The sequence below is a fragment of the Muntiacus reevesi genome, chromosome 20 (genome assembly GCF_963930625.1).
Source record: "Muntiacus reevesi chromosome 20, mMunRee1.1, whole genome shotgun sequence".
Lineage (NCBI taxonomy): Eukaryota > Metazoa > Chordata > Mammalia > Artiodactyla > Cervidae > Muntiacus > Muntiacus reevesi.
The window spans coordinates 28315267-28332665 of record NC_089268.1 but is presented as its reverse complement, the minus strand read 5'-3'; the positions used below and the strand labels follow the sequence as shown (position 1 = coordinate 28332665).

The following is a 17399-nucleotide window of genomic DNA, read 5'->3' as shown; positions in this document are numbered from 1 at the left end:
CCCTGTGGGAGGGTGAGGATGTGTCTGATCTCCCAAACAACAGAATTTCTGTTAGAGCCTACAAAAAGCAAAAAGCTGATGTAGTTCAGGTTTTGCCGGGGTTATTGTAAGAGACAGGTTTCCCAGGTGGCTCAGTGGTAACAAATCCATCTGCCTGTTGAGGAGACTGGGTCAGGAAGATCCCCTAGAGGAGGAAATGGCAACCCACTCCAGTATTCTTCCCGGGTAAATTCCATAGACAGAGGAGCCTGGTGGCCTACAGACCTCATGTCACAGAGTTGGACATGACTGGAGCGACCGAGCATGCATGCACAGGCAGGAAGAGACAGTTTTCTTAGTATCTTGTTTTCTGGGACAAAGAAGCCATGTGTCTGAGCCATTTGCTGAACCACATGGGGCCTCCCGGGCAGACGTATGTGTGTCCATGCTACACACACACAGGCACCCAGACCCAACCAGTAGTGCTGGTGCGCGGGGCATTGGAATGAGAGGAGTTAACAGGGAAGGACTCAGTCTCTCTCCAGGCCATGATTTCCTCAGATTCCCTCAAGAGATCGAGGCTTCTGGGAAGCCCCCGTCCCAGTTCTGGGTCTGGGGCCAGTTGCAGTTCTTGGTTGTCATGTGATTTCCCAGCTTATCTGGGCCAGGGGAGGAGCAAGGTCCAGACTCAAAACTCTGCTCCAAGCCCTGCGTTAACCAGAAAGGAGCAGGCAGGCAGGCGGGTCTGAACCCCTCGGGTCCTCCAGCCATGAGGCTGCTCTGGGGGTTGATCTGGGCATCTGGTTTCTTCGCCTTGTCTCTGCAGAAGCCCAGGTCCTGGAGGCAGGATGCGGGAAGCTTGAACAGAGCCAGGGCTGGCGAGGGGAGAGTGGGCTCAGAGGGTCCTGATTCGGGGGGAGGGGTGGAGGCTGGCTGCTGACTCGCACCTGTTCTTCCCAGGTTGCTCCTGTTTTCTCCTTCTGTGGTTCGCATAGGGGTCCCCCTGTCTGTGGCTGTGAAACTCCAGGATGCTCCTTCAGGACAGGTGGTGAGAGGATCCGTGTTCCTGAGGAACCCATCCCACGTTAATGAGCTCTGCTCCCGGAAGGTGGATTTCAGCCTCAGCACAGACAGAGACTTCATACTCCTCAACCTCCCGGTAACAGCCCTACTCCCTCCTGTTGCCGCCCAGGGCCTCCCCTTCTGTTCTCCTCTGTCTTCTTGGAAACATCTTTGTCTTCTCATCCCCCTGCTCCCTTCCTCCCCTCCCACCCCTGTGGTACTTTGTCTTTTAGTCTGTCTTTTCCCTTCTGCTCTGTCTCTGACCCACTCCCTGTCCCTCTCCTCACAGATTCCGCAGGAACGGGCCAGGATCTGTCGCCTCCATCTCCTCCGCGGAGCCCCCGAGGTCCAGCTGATGGTGCAGTCATCATGGCTAAGGGACTCTCTGTCCAAACAGACAGACACGCAGGGTGTCAACCTGCTGTTCTCCTCTCGCCGGGGGCACCTCTTTCTGCAGACTGACCAGCCCGTTTATAACCCTGGCCAGCGGGGTGAGTCTCGGCGCCAGGGCCTCCACCTTTCATGCCTTCCAGCCACTTGAGTGAGGTAACCTGAAGCCCCTCACAGGAAGGCTGCTTTGCAGAGATTTGTTCTCCTTCCCTTCGCTTTCTGGGAGGGGGTCAGGGGTCCAGGGCTCACCCTCTCGTGGCTTCTGCTCACCTCCTCATCCTATATTTCCAGTTCGCTACCGAGTCTTTGCTCTGGATCAGAAGATGCGCCCGGCCACTGACATCCTCACGGTTACGGTGGAGGTGAGCCCCCAACCTCTGACCGTCCTAATGGGCCAGGGCTGCTGAACTGGCTTCTGACCATGACTGCTTCACTCCCATTGCAGAACTCTCAAGGCTTCCGTGTGCAGAAAAGGGAAGTGGTTGCTCCCTCCTCCATCTTCCAGGACAACTTTTTGATCCCAGACATCTCAGCGTGAGCATCTCTCTCACAGACTACCCCCACTGACACTTCTCTAACTCCCACTTCCCACAGCTGGCCAATTACATACTGCACCTGAGCTCCCTCAGCCCCTGGATAGCCCCATAGTCTCTTCCTAGGGAGCTGGGTGAGCGGTTGTCAGTGGACCTCTTGCATGAGTGGGCGGAGTCTCTCCTTTATCTGTCCTTAGGCCAGGAACATGGAAAATCTCAGCCCGTTTCTCAGACAGCCTGGATTCCAATAGCAGCACCCAGTTTGAGGTGAAGAAATACGGTGAGAGCTGGAGACGGGAAGGACAAGCACCCCCTTTCTGCAAGGAGGAAGGGGTGGAGCAGAGGTGGGGGTGCAGGGTCAGGGAAGGGAGATGTGGCTACCACAGCCCCGAGGGGAGGGAAATATCTTAAGGGTCCTTTCATGAGAGTCTGATCTGCCCTCCCTTTGCCCTGGGTCAGTTCTTCCCAACTTTGAGGTGAAGATCATCCCTGAAAACCCCTACATCCTGACGACGCCTGGCTTCCTTAGTGACATCCAAGTGATCATCCAGGCCAGGTAACTCCCCCTTGCTCATGGTCCCTCACACTGGGCCTGGTGCCAGGACGCCCCATGCAGTGTGAATGTGCTGTGGAACCCCACTTCCCTCCCTCGCCTCGGCCCTCAGCCCCTCTTCCGAATCTCTCCTTGGTGGCAGGTACATCTACGGGAAGCCAGTGCAGGGGGTGGCATATGTGCGCTTTGGGCTCCTGGGTGAGGACGGTGAAAAGACTTTCCTGCGGGGCCTGGAGAGTCAGACCAAGGTAGGAAGGAGGGTTGAGGTGCGTGAGGAGAGTGAGGCAGCGTGAGGAGGCGAGGTGGGAAACTCGAGTCTCATCCTCTGTCCTGTCTTCTTCTTTGCCCCAGCTGGTGGATGGCCAGTGCCAAATTTCCCTCCAAAAGGCTGAGTTTCAGGGTGTGCTGGAGAAGCTTCATATTAGCATTAACGACCTCCCAGGTCTGCGCCTCTATGTTGCGGCAGCCGTTATTGAGTCTCCAGGTGAGTGGCTTTCCCTGATTTTAACCTTGGACCCTCACCTCTGACCTCTGAGCTGACCCTCTGTTCTCTAGTACCAACGCCATCCAGCTTCCCCTTAACTGGGACACAAAGTCAGGAAAGACCCAGAGGACTCTCTCTACAACTGCATTTTTGAGCTGTTTCTGGGAAAGGTGACCTTCCTACTGTCTCAAAATATTCTTTTCCACGCACCCATCCACGCATCCTTCCATCTATCCCTCTGTCCAAAACACATTCCTCCATCCATCCATCTATCCATCCATCCATCAATCCATCTATCCAGCCAGCCATCCACCCATCTCATTCATATATCCATGGATCCATCCATCCATTTATCTGTCATCCATACATCTATCAGCAGAGGTGTGTTATACACCGTCTGTGTACTGTTTCCTGTGTTGGCCTCAGGAAACATAGAGATGAGTAGGAGGCAGCTTGACCCGGTAAAGTTCAACCTTGGTGGAGGGAAACACTAAAGCACCCCTTCACCGCCCACAGCGCTCCTTTTCCTCTCTGCCCAGGTCTCTGTGTCCACCTTTCTCCACACTGTATCTTGCAGGAGGAGAGTTGGAGGAGGCAGAGCTCACGTCCTGGCGTTTCGTGTCATCTCCCTTCTCCTTGGATCTAAGCAAAACCAAGCAGCAGCTTATACCCGGGGTCCCCTTCCTGCTGCAGGTTTCTTCTGGAAGGGGGAGGATGAGCAGTGGGGGCAGGGAGTGGAGGACAGGAGGGCGCAGTGTCCCACTGCCTGCACTCTTCCCTCTGCCCCTCCCTGTTTACCTAGGCCCTAGTCCGTGACATGTCAGGCTCCCCAGCCTCTGGCATCCCCGTCAAAGTGTCTGCCAAGTTGTTTTCTGGATCGACTTCCAAAACCGAGGACTTTGAACGGAACACAGATGGGAGTGGCCAAGTCATTGTTTCCATTGGTGTTTCTCCGACCATCTCAGAAGTGCAGCTCTCGGTAGGACCCCACCCTCACGGGAGTGGGTGGGCTGGGAGAGAAGCTTCCCAGGTTGGTGGGTGGAGGGGAGGAAGCTGGATGCCTGGGCCCTTTCCATTGACCCTGCGAACCCTGCCCTCTCTTCAGGTGTCTGCAGGCTCCCCACACCCTGCCATAGGCAGTCTCACCGTGAAAGCCCCCCTGTCCAGAAGCTCTGGGTTTCTGTCCATTGAGTGGCAGAATCCTCGACCTCTTAAAGTTGGAGAGACTCTTAACCTAAACCTGCAGGCCGTGGGCATCAGTGGGAGCTTCTCACACTTCTACTACATGGTGCGCATGACTGGGCTACAGGGAAGGACAGGGGTGGGAGGGTCTCAAGCAGAAAGGAGCCCTCAGGGTGGGTGGCGGTCTCAGGGCTGAGGATGGGCAGTGAGGAGCACCCTCCTCTCCCCCAGATCCTGTCCCGGGGCCAGATCGTGTCTGTCCATCGAGAGCCCAAGAGACACCTGACCTCCATCTCCGTGTTTGTGGACCATCACCTGGTGCCCTCCTTCCACCTCGTGGCCTTCTACTATCATGGGGGCGTCCCAGTGGCCAACTCCCTGAGAGTGGATGTCCAGGCTGGAACCTGTGAGGGGAAGGTAACTGGCATCGGAAGAGATGGTGTGTGTGCGTGTGCTGGGAGGATTAAGAGAGAAGACTGGATGACTGCAAATGGGGTGATTTAGTTTGGGGTGCACTGAGGATGCACAAGACTGAAAGAATTCTCCCCACCCTGACTGCCCCTACCTGCCACCTCTGCCAGCTGGAGCTGAACGTGGACAGTTCCAAGGCGTATCGTCCTGGGGACACTGTAAAACTCAACCTGCAAACAGAGTCTCGAGCCCTGGTGGCCCTGGGAGCTGTGGACACGGCACTGTATGCTGTGGGTGGCAAGGCCCACAAACCCCTCGACATGGTCAAGGTTGGTCAAGTCCTCTCTCTGATCCTCCCTTCCCTCTGAGGCTCATCCTCCTGCTGCCCGAAGCCCATGCCAGCCACTAGAACTCACTCAGCTGGACTGCTTCCAGTCCTCCCTAAAGACATGGCCCCGGTGGCCTCTGTTTCTACTCTGTGTCTCTCTCGTACTTGTCTGGATCCTGCCCTCTCACCTGCAGCTGAGTATGTGATCGTGGCCACAGTCTCTCTTGTCTCTGCAGCATCTCTCCTTTTCTCACCAGGTCTTCGAAGCTATGAACAGCTATGACCTTGGCTGTGGTCCTGGCGGTGGAGACAGTGCCCCTCAAGTGTTCAAGGCAGCCGGACTAGCCTTTTCTGATGGAGACCATTGGACTGAAATCAGAAAGAGTGAGGACAGAGGAGGAAGGGGAGTGGGTGGTGGGAGGATAAGGAAGAAGGAGGGGCCTGAGGAGGAAAGACAGGAAGAGGCGGGGTGGGAAGGGCTGGGCTGCAAGTGGGAGACTCAGAGGGGAGTGGGAGGCCCTGCACCCTCTGGCTGACTGCAGTCCTGGTCTCTACCAGGTCTGAGCTGTCCAAAGGAGTCAAAGCCTCGGAAAAAGAGAAACGTAAACTTCCAAAAGGCAATTAATGAGAAGGGTGAGTTGAGGGTGCCCATGAAATTCTCTAGGGCCTCGCTGGTGGTTCAGATGGTAAAGAATCTGCCTGCAATGCATGAGACCCGGGTTCGATCCCTGGGTTGGAAAGATCCCATGAAGAAGGGAATGGCTGCCAGCTCCAGTATTCTTGCCTGGAGAATTCCATGGACAGAGGAGACTGGTGGGCTACAGGCCATGGATCAAAAGAGTCGGACACACCTAAGCGACTAAGACACATGAAGTTCTCACTTTGGGCCCAAGGGTCAGGATGCAGGTCTGCCTGCTGGCTCCGCTGCTCCCGAGTGAGCCAGTGCACGGTGTCCGGGCTAGAAATCCAGACACCATAGTTCTGGGGTGAGACCGAGGGCAGAGGGCGGTACTCTGCTTTTACCACCTTCAAGTTCCTGGTCTCTCAGGCTGAGTCCTGGTACATCTAGAGGTCGGGCTGGGGGGTGAGGTGTGCCTCACGCTGACCCTCACCTGGTCCTGCAGTGGGCCAGTACACTTCCCCCGAAGACAAGCGCTGCTGCCTGGGTGGGCTGACACGGCTGCCCATGGCGCATACTTGTAAGCAGCGGGCGGACCGGGTAGAGCCACCGGCCTGCCGCGAGCCCTTCCTGTCCTGCTGCCAGTTTGCTGAGAGCCTGCGCAAGAAGGCCCGGACCAGGGGCCAGGTGGGCCTAGCCCGAGGTGAGGAGCTGGGTGGGGCTGGGGGACTGGCCGGGGCCCCTGGAGGGTCAGGACGGCCTTCTCATCACTGACCTGCATGGTGTTCTCCCCGAAGCCATGGAGCTCCTGCGGGAGGAGGACCTGATCGAAGAGGATGACATCCCCGTGCGCAGCTTCTTCCCTGAGAACTGGCTTTGGAAAGTGGAAGAAGTGGACCGCTCATCCCAGTGAGGGCGCACGCGGGGCCTGGCCTTGCCTCTGGGCTGTGTCTGGGGCCTGCCCAGCGTGTGACCCAGCTTCTCACCTTTCCCACCGCAGATTGCGACTGCTGCTCCCAGACTCTCTGACCACGTGGGAGATCCACGGCGTGAGCCTGTCCAAAAGCACAGGTGCGGTCACCCTGCTGGGGCCCTTGGCCTCCCTCTTCCATGCTCCCTGGACGGAGGCTCCCTGCTTGGTCCTTTGCTCTTGGTACAGGAAGGAGGGGCAGAGACCTGGAGATGTCTGCATGCCGAACATAGGGCCAAAAGCCAGAGAGTAGCTGGCAGGGATGGGTGGGAAGTGGGGGGACCAGGGGCAGCCCCTGCCCCTCACTGCTGGGATCCCCTGGGTGTGATGCCCCCAGGCCTCTCATATGTGCCCACTCTCCATCAGGCTTGTGTGTGGCCACCCCGGCCAGACTCCGAGTGTTCCGTGAATTCCACATGCACCTCCGCCTGCCGCCCTCTGTCCGCCGCTTTGAGCAGCTCGAGCTGCGACCAGTCCTCTACAACTACCTGGATAGAGATCTGACCGTGAGACCCCTTGGGGGTTGAGAGCACGGTGGTGGAGGGGATGGGGCAGGTGAGGGGTGGGGAGCCTAACTGGGCTGGGACTCTGGCCCTCCCTGTCTTCCTGCCCCCAGGTGAGCGTCCACGTGTCCCCAGTGGAGGGGCTGTGCCTGGCCGGGGGCGGAGGGCTCGCTCAGCAGGTGCAGGTGCCCGCGGGCTCTGCCCGGCCCGTTGGCTTCTCTGTGGTGCCCATCGCAGCTGCTGCCATGTCCCTGAAGGTGGTGGCTCGAGGATCCTTAGATTTCCCTGTGGGGGACGCAATATCTAAGATTCTACAGGTCGAGGTGAATGGAACCCCCCTGAGTCTATGTCCCCAGCTCCCAGATTCACCCCCTACTCTGGCCCTCTCTCTGCATCAGGCCTGAGGCCACCCCCAAACCCAACGCTTTGGTCATTTGCATCTTCCACAGTTCTGGCCCGACTGTGTTCCTGAAGTTCCAACTCCAGGTCCTGAGGCGGGTGCACTGGGAGGGGCAGGCTGTAGCCTGTGTGGTCTCTCACAGTTACGTTTCCTCTCCACAGAGAGAAGGGGCCATTCACAGGGAGGAGTTGGTCTATGAACTCAACCCCCTGGGTGAGAGACCTCCACTCACAGACATCAGTGTCCTGGGGGGTGGTGGGGGGCAGAGGGTGTGGACAGCAGGACAGACCACTGACTCCCCTCATCTTCCCAGACCCCCGAGGCCGAACCTTGGAAATTCCTGGCAACTCTGATCCCAATATTATCCCTGAAGGAGATTTCAAGAGTGTCGTCAGCGTCACAGGTGGGAGTGTCCTCTGGTCCCTTCCCGGTGGCCACCCTTGGATTCATGTGAAGCCTGGGCACTCTGTTTGATCCCGAGCCTCCATGACCCTCCGACCCTGGCCCCCAGATCTGCACTCTGACCCTCCATCCTGTCCCTCCCCATAGCCTCGGATCCACTGGAAGCTTTGGGCTCTGAGGGGGCCTTGTTACCAGGAGGCGTGGCCTCGCTCCTGAGGCTTCCCCAAGGCTGCGGGGAACAAACCATGACGCTGTTGGCTCCAACACTGGCTGCTTCCCGCTACCTGGACAAGACCGAGCAGTGGAGCATGCTGCCCCCTGAGACCAAGGACCGTGCCGTGGATCTCATCCAGAAAGGTTCTGAGGGCAGCGGCAAGCAGGAGTGGGGGCCTGGAGAGGGCAATTAATGGGAGCTGGGCAGCCCAGGTGGCCAGAGCAGGGAAGAGAGATGTGGTCCCCAGTGGAAATGTGGAGCCTGGCCACAGCTGTGGGGGAGTCGGTGTGACCTCAGCCGCCTCTCCTCTCCAAGGCTACACGCGGATCCAGGAGTTTCGAAAAGGAGATGGTTCCTATGGGGCTTGGTTACATCGGGACAGTAGCACCTGGTGAGTTTGGGGGAGTGTCCTGGGTGTGTGGGAGGGGCCAGGGCTGGTGGGGGCAGAGCCAGTTATTTTGGCGGGGCTAATAGGAACCCCAGTAGTGGTCCCATGTCCCCTGTACCATCCAGTAGCTATCCCAAGCCATGCCTTCCTCCCCTCTAGGCTCACGGCCTTTGTGCTGAAGATACTGAGCTTGGCCCAGGATCAGGTGGGCGGCTCTCCTGAAAAGTTGCAGGAGACGGCCATGTGGCTGCTGTCCCAGCAACGGGATAATGGCTCATTCCATGACCCCTATCCAGTAATGGATAGGAGCATGCAGGTACGGGGTTGGGAGACTGGGCCAAGAACACTGGAGGGTAAAGTGTTCCTGACCCTCCCCACTCCCAGTTGATGCCCCCTATTCTCCCTACTACAACCAGGGAGGCTTAGTGGGAAGCGATGAGACTGTGGCACTCACAGCCTTCGTGGTCATCGCCCTTCACCACGGGCTGGCGGTCTTCCCAGACAAGAATTCAGAGCAGTTGAGGAGAGTGGTAAGGCACTCGCGTGTTAGCCCTTTGCTGATCCCCTTTCCCCTCAGGAGCCCAGTCTACAGATCTCCCCACCACACATACTTTCTTCCAGGAAAATTCCATCTCAAGAGCAAACACCTTCTTGGGGGCAAAAGTAACTTCTGGGCTCCTGGGGTCCCATGCCTCTGCCATCACGGCCTACGCCCTGTCACTGACCGATGCCCCCGAGGACCTGCGGAGTGTTGCCCACAACAACCTCATGGCCATGGCCCAGGACATTGGTGGTGAGGGGGTCCTGGCAGTGAACCTGGGTCTTGGGAGAACTTGAGACCCCTGATTGTGTCCAAAGGGAGAAACGCAACGAATGGAGGCCCTCGGAGGAAACAGAGCAGACGCAGGGGTGACTGGGAAATCAGGAGAGACTAAAGGGGCAGGGTCAAAGGGCCAACAACTAAGATCCTCCCCCGTTCACCTGTGGGTCTCCTTTCACTCCAGATAAGCTGTACTGGGGCTCAGTCACCACTTCTCCAAGCAACGTCCTGTCACCCACTCTGGCTCCTCACAGCCCAGCAGACCCCATTCCCCAGGCCCCGGCCCTGTGGATTGAAACCACGGCATACGGCCTGTTACACCTGCTGCTATGGGAGGGCAAGGCTGAACTGGCTGACCAGGCTGCATCCTGGCTGACCCGCCAGGGCAGCTTCCAAGGGGGGTTCCGTAGCACCCAGGTAGGGACTGTCCTGGGGTTCTAGGGTGGCTGATCCTGAGACCAAGTACCTGAGTCCTGGCCCATTTTCCCCAGGACACTGTTATGGCTCTGGATGCCCTGTCTGCATACTGGATCGCGTCCCACACCACCGAGGAGAAGGGGCTCAACGTGACCCTCAGCTCCTTGGGCCGCAGTGGGCTCAAGTCCCATGTGTTGCAGCTGACCAACCACCAAGTTCACAAGCTGGAGGAAGAGCTGCAGGTGAACCATTCCCTCAGCTGGGTGACCAGGACATCTGGGCTTCCCTCGGCCAGGCCAGAAGCCATCCCCCTGTGCCACCCCTGATGAATCCCTACAACCCCTCTTTCTGATAACTCTGTTGGAAGACTTACAGGGTTTGTGACCTGTAGCAAGTCACAATCTCTGAGTTTCTTTATCTGATCTGAAAATGATTCACGCAGCATCTACAGAGGGTTTAGGAGATGGTGGAGAGAGAACGCGGGTGAAGGTAGAAAGTGTTGAAAAGTGAGGTGGGGAGTGGAGGTGGAGTTATTTTGGTGGAGGAGGTAAGTTGAAGCAACAGTGTGCCCTTCTGACATCTCTTTCCCTTTTCTGCTTGTGACAGTTTTCCCTGGGAAGCAAGATTAACGTGGAGGTGGGAGGAAACAGCAAAGGAACGTTGAAGGTGAGCGTTGGTGGCACTGGGTGGCCAGCGCGATCAGGGTGAAGCTGGGGTGTTGAGTGGGAGACCTGCAGGCAGAGCTCATGGTTTGGGAAGGAGGAGGAGACCCCTGGGTTGCGGTTCCCTGTGCTCTGTCCTGGGCATGTGCCCCTCACTCTGCTCTCCTCCCTCACTAGGCGCCTGTCATCCCCTTCAGCCCCTCAGTGCTGATGCTCAAACACTTGGTGCCTCAACCCTAGTGTCTCCCCTGAGCTCTGAGCATCTCTGACGTGGTTGTGCCCCAAACCTTCTCTTCCTCCTGTGTCTCTTGTCTGGCTGACAGAGTCCACCCTGCAGGAGCGCAGCTGCCACTCTGGGGCCCATCTTAGTGGCCCCCACCATGCTAAGCTTCTCCTGGTGACCTGGGAGACTTCTCCAGTTTCTTCCTAGCCCCGCCCACCTCCCCAGTAACTCCTCCTCTGCTTTCTTCCCGGCCCCGCCCACCTCCCCAGTAACTCCTCCTCTGCTTTCACTCCAGCCCCGCCCACCTCCCCAGTAACTCCGCCTCACCTTTCTAGCTAGCACCGCCCACCTCCCCAGCTGGACAAATCTTCCCATGTAGACATATCTCCTACCTTTGAATGACCTTCAGGATCTTGTCCCAATGACAATCTCCTTTTCCTCAACCAAGCCTGGCCAGCAGCGTTTCCTGAACTTTCCATTAAAGCCTCTTTGGTGCTTCTGTACAGTGCTTGCCCCCATGCCAGGACCCTGCTCCCCTCTCTCTCTCACCCAACACCTGGGTCCATTTGTATTTCTGGATGGGTCCAGGGGCAGGATGGGAAAGGGCAGAAGGCCTCAAAGCACTTAGCCCAGGAGCTAAGGGATCCAGAGGCCTTCCATGTGGCTCTGGAGAGAGGTCTGTAGCCCTAAGTGTCCCCATGTCTCCTTCACACCCCTTGATGACCCAGGTTCTTCGAAGCTACAATGTTATGGACATGACAAACACGACCTGCCAGGATCTTCAGATTGAAGTGACAGTCATGGGCCACGTCGAGTACACGAGTGAGTGTTGGGGTCACAGGCTGTGGGTCTCTGAGGGGCTGGTGCCAGGGCTGAGCCACAGTGCTGTCCCCTGGCAGTGGAGGCTGAGGAGGACTACCAGGAATACGAGTATGAGGACTCTCCAGCGGGGGATGACCCCGAGGCCCACTCCCAGCCCGTGACACCCCTGCAGCTATTTGACGGTCGGAGGAACCGCCGTAGGAGGGAGGCCCCCAAGGCAGCTGAGGAACGGGAATCCAGGGTGCAGTACTCTGTGTGCATCTGGTGAGCCCTGGGGTGGCCCTGGGCATGTGGGTGCTGCTGGGCTGGGAGAGGGACGCAGGGCCGAGGTTGGGGCCGGGTGTCTACAGCCTGGCACCAGGCGTGGGGGGACCCAGACAACAGGCACGTGTCTCCACAGGCGGACTGGCAAGGTGGGGCTGTCGGGCATGGCCATTGCGGACATCACCCTCCTGAGTGGATTCCACGCCCTGCGGGCTGACCTGGAGAAGGTGTGACCAGCCACCCACAGGGGCGCTTGTGCCCCAGGAGCCCGGCCCCATCCCCGCGGTAACCCCAGTTGCTGAGCCCTGTGATGTGCAGGGCGGCCGGGGCTTCCTCCGTGTGACTCCCTGCTCCCGTTCCCCACAGCTGACCTCCCTCCCCGACCGTTACGTGAGCCACTTTGAGACCGAGGGTCCCCACGTCCTGCTGTACTTCGACTCGGTGAGCAAGGAGGGTGACAGGGGGGCGCCGAGCTGGCGCTGCGCTTCCTGAGCTCGTGTTAGGAGGTCTCCAGGAGGCAGGTGTATCAGCAGCTACTGCTCTGGGAGAGAACTTGTGGTGTGAGCAGGGAGACAGGACAGGAGGGGTCAGAGCCTTGGCCAGGGAGGTTCCCCGCTGCCTGCAGGGAGGTGGGGCTGAGCCCCTTCTGTGTCTTGGGGTCCAGGGCCAGTCAGCCAGGGAGGGCTTGAGAGAGCGCCTTTCTTAATTTGAATTTATTCGTCGTGAGGGACTGGTTTTTTGTTGTTGAACTCCCCGTTTTTTTGGTTTGTTTGTTTATGATATTCAAGTGTGTTTTGTCTTTTTTTAAAAATGATGGCGGACCTAGATGAGTTTTTTCGCACCCCCCCATGGCCTTATTTGACTAACACAGTTATCAACTCTCTGATGGCCCTCCAAAATTTTTTTTGAATATTTATTGTAAACTTTGGAGAGAAATGTAAAACATGTATGTTAATACTGTGATACCATTCACCATGTGTTTGTGCGTTGGGAAGGCCCTCTCTGCTCAGTGTGTGCAGAGGGGACAGACCCTGTTGGCTTGAGACCAGGCAGAGGGATCTGGTTGAACACAGTGAAAAATGAGGAAGATGTCAATTCAGGGAGCTCACCGTGCAGCTTAGGAAGGAAACTCGTGTGGGGTACCAGGCTGGACTGGAGCAGTGTGGCCATAAGGAGAGGAATCAGGGCCTACATGAGTGACGGGGTCAGAGAGGGTGGCAGAGGGCAAGCACTTGCTGGTACCTAGGAGATAAGTGAGGCCTTAGTTGTATCAGTGAGGCTACGGAAAGGGTGAGTGGGTTTGGAGGGCAGGCAGAGGGAACTGGGAGGGCTTAATACATCCTGTAAAAATCCCAATACAAGAATCAGGCTGAACATTTGGTTCAGGAACCACGCGCCTGCAGAGTCTGGGGAGTGGTGAGACCGCCCCAGGAGAGCACAGAGACGGGAAGGGACTGCGCTGGGGCCTGTGCCTCTGGGAGGGACAAGCGGGAAGCTCAGAAATGACCAGGTCAGAATCAGGGGTGGTCTGGAAGGTAGCCCTGAGGGTAGGGAGAGTTTTGTGAAGATGTGTCCGTGAAGTGGGACTCTGTGAAGCCGCTCAGGGCCCCGGAGATGGGTGAGGTCACCATGTGAGCAGTGAAGTCAGCAGAGACCTTGGGGAGCAGTTTTTAGAAATCCCGAGGCTGGAAGGTAACAAATGTTGAAGGACACTGAAGATAAGATCGACCGGAACCAAATAGGCCAAGCAAATCCATCATAGCGGTCTGCAGGGCCCAGAGGTGGGTCCCTGACTCCCTCCCCCCGCCTCCCCCATGGCAGGTCCCCACCTCCCGGGAGTGTGTGGGCTTCGGAGCGGTGCAGGAGGTGCCGGTGGGGCTGGTACAACCAGCCAGCGCCGTCCTGTATGACTACTACAACCCTGGTGAGGCGCCGGGGACTCTCGGGAGGGTGGGGTTAGGTGGCAGTGAGGGGTGGCAAGCGAGTCCTGGGGGTCCATGGACTGGGGAGGCAGGGAGAGGCAAGTGCCCTAATGAACGCCCCTCTCTGCTTTTTCCAGAGCACAAATGTTCTGTGTTTTATGGGGCACCACGTAAGAGCAAACTCTTGTCCACGTTGTGCTCTGCGGATGTCTGCCAGTGTGCTGAGGGTGAGACACCGGACCAGGGATCAGGGGTGGGAAGAGGCTTGGCTGGGGCCTACACGGTCTCACCTGGGCCCCTGACTTCAGGGAAGTGCCCTCGGCAGCGCCGGGCCCTGGAGCGTGGGCAGCAGGACGTGGAGGGTTATCGGATGAAATTCGCCTGCTACTCTCCCCGAGTGGACTACGGTCAGTCTTCCTGCCCAGGCCCTGGCCCTGGCCCTGACCCACCCACCCGCAAGGTCTCTTAGGTTACACCTGCACCTCTCAGGCCCACGGACAGCCTTGTCACTCTGCACTGACCTCCCATCCTCTTAGCCTCGGGATAACTAACCTTCCCTCCCTTCTCTTAAACCCCCCACAGCCTTCCAGGTTAAGGTTCTCCGAGAAGACAGCAGGGCCGCTTTCCGCCTCTTTGAGACCCGTATCACCCAAGTCCTGCATTTCAGTAAGAGGGGGGCAATAAGTGGGCAGGGCTGGGGGCCATACTGGGGAGCTGAGGTCTGGCTTTGGGGCCTTGGCGCCTGGAAGAGTGAAACTGCAGCCAGTCTGAGCTCAAAGCCCCTCAACCTCTTCGAAGCCCTGGGCTTGTCCACAGACAGGAATGCAGTCCCACCTGCCCGCTGGGAGTGGTGAGGGTCAAATGGAGGCTTGGCGCAGAGGCCCCCGGCCCCCCTGCTGTCCTCCCCCTCCTCTTCCCCTCTGATGACTCTGTGGACCTTCTCCCCTCAGCCAAGGATGCCAGGGCCACTGCTGATCAGACCAGAAACTTCCTGGTCCGAGCCTCTTGCCGCCTTCAGTTGGAACCTGGGAAAGAATATCTGATCATGGGGCTGGACGGGGCCACTTACGACCTCAAGGGAGAGTGAGTTTTGGGACCCCTCGGTCTCCTGCTCTGCCCACGCCTCTCTAGGGAAGCGGTCCCTTGTGCCCTCAGAATCCAGGTGCCTCAGGGTCTGCTCCATACCCTCTGCTGACCCCTGCTGACTGCCCCTTTGCCTGCAGTCCCCAGTACCTGCTGGACTCAAACAGCTGGATCGAGGAGATGCCCTCCAAGCGCATGTGCCAGAGCACCCGCCATCGGACACCCTGTGCCCAGCTCAACAGCTTCCTCGAGGAGTATGGTACACAGGGCTGCCAGGTGTGAGGGCGCGCTCCCAGCTTCCCCAGGAGGAGCTGGAGCTGCGGAAAGGTGGTGCCTGGACTCCTGCCGTGCCCGGTGCCCTGACCAGAGCCCTAGGCAAAACCAGGGACTCAATAAAGGCCTTTGGCAGCAAAGTGTCCGTGTGTATCTCCAGGACTGAGACCAGCGTTCCCACCACCTGCTCCAGGTTCTGGGGGTTCCAGGCCAGGGTTTGCATCATCTAAGGCTCCCAGAGCCTGGCTGACCCTTGCAGCATCCAGCTCTGCCTGAACCCCTCCATCCCCAGGTGACCCCTTGGGAGCCTGGTGCCACATAGTGACCATGGTGGGCAGCTGACCATGCGCTCAGAGGATCCCGTGTCCACACTGAGACCTCCCTTTCACTCTGCCCGTAGGGCACTCCCTGTGCCTGACAGCCTGTCACTGGGGCCTCAGGCGGGCACTGCACACCAGGCACCTCAGCCCTTCTGCTTCGTGAGCAGCTCCCCAGCCGCATTCCCCCCACTGTGCTCATGCACGTGCCACCTCTGGGGTCTTGCTTCTGACTGAGACCTGCTCTGTTGAAAGCCCGTTTGACACTGGATCCCTTTATCAGCAACATTACGTAACTTTCCCAGGATTGTGCAATCCTCAGGTCTGATGATGCCTTCATCTGGATACTGATTTCAAACAAACTGAAAGGCCAACTTTGGTGTTTCTTAATACTCTGAGGGAACTGCTGTTCCCCGGGGTCAACCCTCCCCACCTGCCCGCCTAGCTCTCCCTCATTATGGTAGCACCTCTTGGGTCTTCAGGGCTAACCTAGGAATTCATCTAGAGGAATGTGCTGAGGTCATTTCTGAGGGAAACTGAGCTAACTCAGCAGCCTGTCATTCAGTCATTCAACAAGAATTGTGGACCTCTCACTCCAGGCCAGGCCCTGTTTCAGACCCCCATCTTGTGTGAATGGTGTGAGGTCTAGGAGCTGCATGGTTCTGTGGGGCCTCTGACCAGTTGAGGGCTTTTGAGAAGTGGGCAGGGGTGGTTTCCTGGATGAGGTGACCTCTAAGTTGGACTCTGCAGGCTGATGAGTCAAGCAACGGGAGTAGGAGTAGATGAGGGTATTTGAAGCAGAAGAAACAACATAAAAAGCCCTGAGGCTGGGGGCAGAATGGAGCACTTTTGGGGGCATTGTATATCATTTATCATGTCTGGAATTAGGATTTGGCAGTGGTGGAAGAGATGAGCTTGGCAAGGTACATGGTGTCAGTTATGAAGTGGTGTTCACAAGCAGGCCAGAAGGCCAGGTCACTCTCCGTTTGAACAGAGTCCCCTCCTATTCCATGAATCTTTGAGTAGTTCTAACCTGGGACTTCCCTGGTGGCCCAGCCGCTATGACTCTGTGCTATCAATGCAAGGGGCCCAGGTTCGATCCCTGCCAAGGGAACTAGTTTCCACATGCCACAGATAAGAGCCTCAACTAAAAAAAAAAAAAAAAAAATGCCGCATGTTGCAACTGTTGATCTAATTTTCCCAATGCTGCAACTAAGACCATGTGTAACCAAATAAGTTAATATTTTTTTACAAAAGCATTCTGACCTTCCTCAGCATTTCAGAGGCTTCTTAGGGCTTTTGTCTACATGACCTGGTCATTGCCCATCAGATCTCTCCCGAAATCTGGACAGCATGGTGGAGGCATAAAGCCATGTATAAGAGTCAAACATTCAGATATAGTTGTGGCAAGACAGAATGTAGGTCCTGAGATAAATATGAGGAAGGAGCTGGCTGTTGCTGCCCAACCCCAGACATCCCAAGTTTTCTCCCTCCCAGTCCTGGGCCTGGGTTAGGCTGAGTTGAGCCTCTTCCTTAAGGAACCGCATCTGTGAACTCTTTAGGCTAGTTGGCACCACAGCTGGGATATTGACCCAGGCTCTCTGGTGGCAGAGTCTTGCTCTGGTTAAAGCTCTGAGGTCAGCTGGCAGAGAAAGCATGAGTATTGGGGGATGTGTGAACTCAGGTCAGCTCTAAGCTCTCACCCCACCTCCTAGGTGCCCCAGCCTCCCACTGAGTCCTGCCGCCCCTCTTTAGCATGACCTCTCCTGTGAGTCCTTCATGGCCCCCTCACCCGCAACAGTGGCCCCTGACAGCCCTGCTTAGTCCACTGGGACCCCACCCCTCATGGCAACATCTCCCTGAAGAGGGCTGGGCCCCTGATCCCAGCTGTGGCTATCAAGTTCCTTCCTGAGGACATTGGAATCGATGTGGGGCATCACGCCACTAAAGCCCTCTTGTCCTGGGGCTAGACCTGTATTCTGTGGAGTCTAAGCCCCAAAGCAGTCCTCTGCCGCCTGCACCTGGGAGCACAAGCAGCTTGACTGCAGTGGGAGGAGAGGACTGCAGACAAAGAGAGGGAGGGGACTTCCCTGGTGGTCCAGTGGTTAAGAATCCACCTGCCAATGAAGAAGAAACGGGTTGGATCCCTGGTCTGGGAAGATCACACATGCTGTGAAG

General features: G+C 57.4%; 1 protein-coding gene across 1 annotated transcript; it reads left to right on the top strand.

Annotated features, from left to right (window-relative positions):
- Positions 1-686: 686 nt before the first annotated feature.
- On the top strand, positions 687-15044 carry LOC136151699 (complement C4-like). The gene is made up of 41 exons (XM_065913039.1): positions 687-813; positions 940-1138; positions 1331-1532; positions 1723-1793; positions 1877-1965; positions 2162-2244; positions 2424-2520; positions 2660-2765; positions 2869-3001; positions 3579-3694; positions 3804-3980; positions 4107-4289; positions 4415-4600; positions 4765-4923; positions 5180-5306; positions 5481-5555; positions 6047-6244; positions 6339-6450; positions 6542-6612; positions 6878-7017; positions 7128-7337; positions 7576-7627; positions 7728-7817; positions 7964-8173; positions 8346-8421; positions 8578-8734; positions 8835-8948; positions 9040-9211; positions 9423-9655; positions 9730-9897; positions 10262-10321; positions 11269-11362; positions 11440-11626; positions 11763-11853; positions 11993-12067; positions 13448-13550; positions 13686-13775; positions 13857-13955; positions 14131-14214; positions 14499-14631; positions 14772-15044. Exons 1-41 carry the CDS (start codon positions 749-751, stop codon positions 14911-14913), a joined length of 5229 nt encoding a protein of 1742 aa, XP_065769111.1. The 5' UTR covers positions 687-748; the 3' UTR covers positions 14914-15044.
- Positions 15045-17399: the final 2355 nt, after the last annotated feature.

Bases quoted from the DNA above. Each gene is read 5' to 3' on its own strand.
- LOC136151699 (XM_065913039.1), top strand. From the start codon at position 749: ATGAGGCTGCTCTGGGGGTTGATCTGGGCATCTGGTTTCTTCGCCTTG. The intron at 6,613-6,877 runs GTGCGGTCACCC...ACTCTCCATCAG, and splicing joins GAGCCTGTCCAAAAGCACAG to GCTTGTGTGTGGCCACCCCG. The intron at 9,656-9,729 runs GTAGGGACTGTC...CATTTTCCCCAG, and splicing joins GGGGGTTCCGTAGCACCCAG to GACACTGTTATGGCTCTGGA.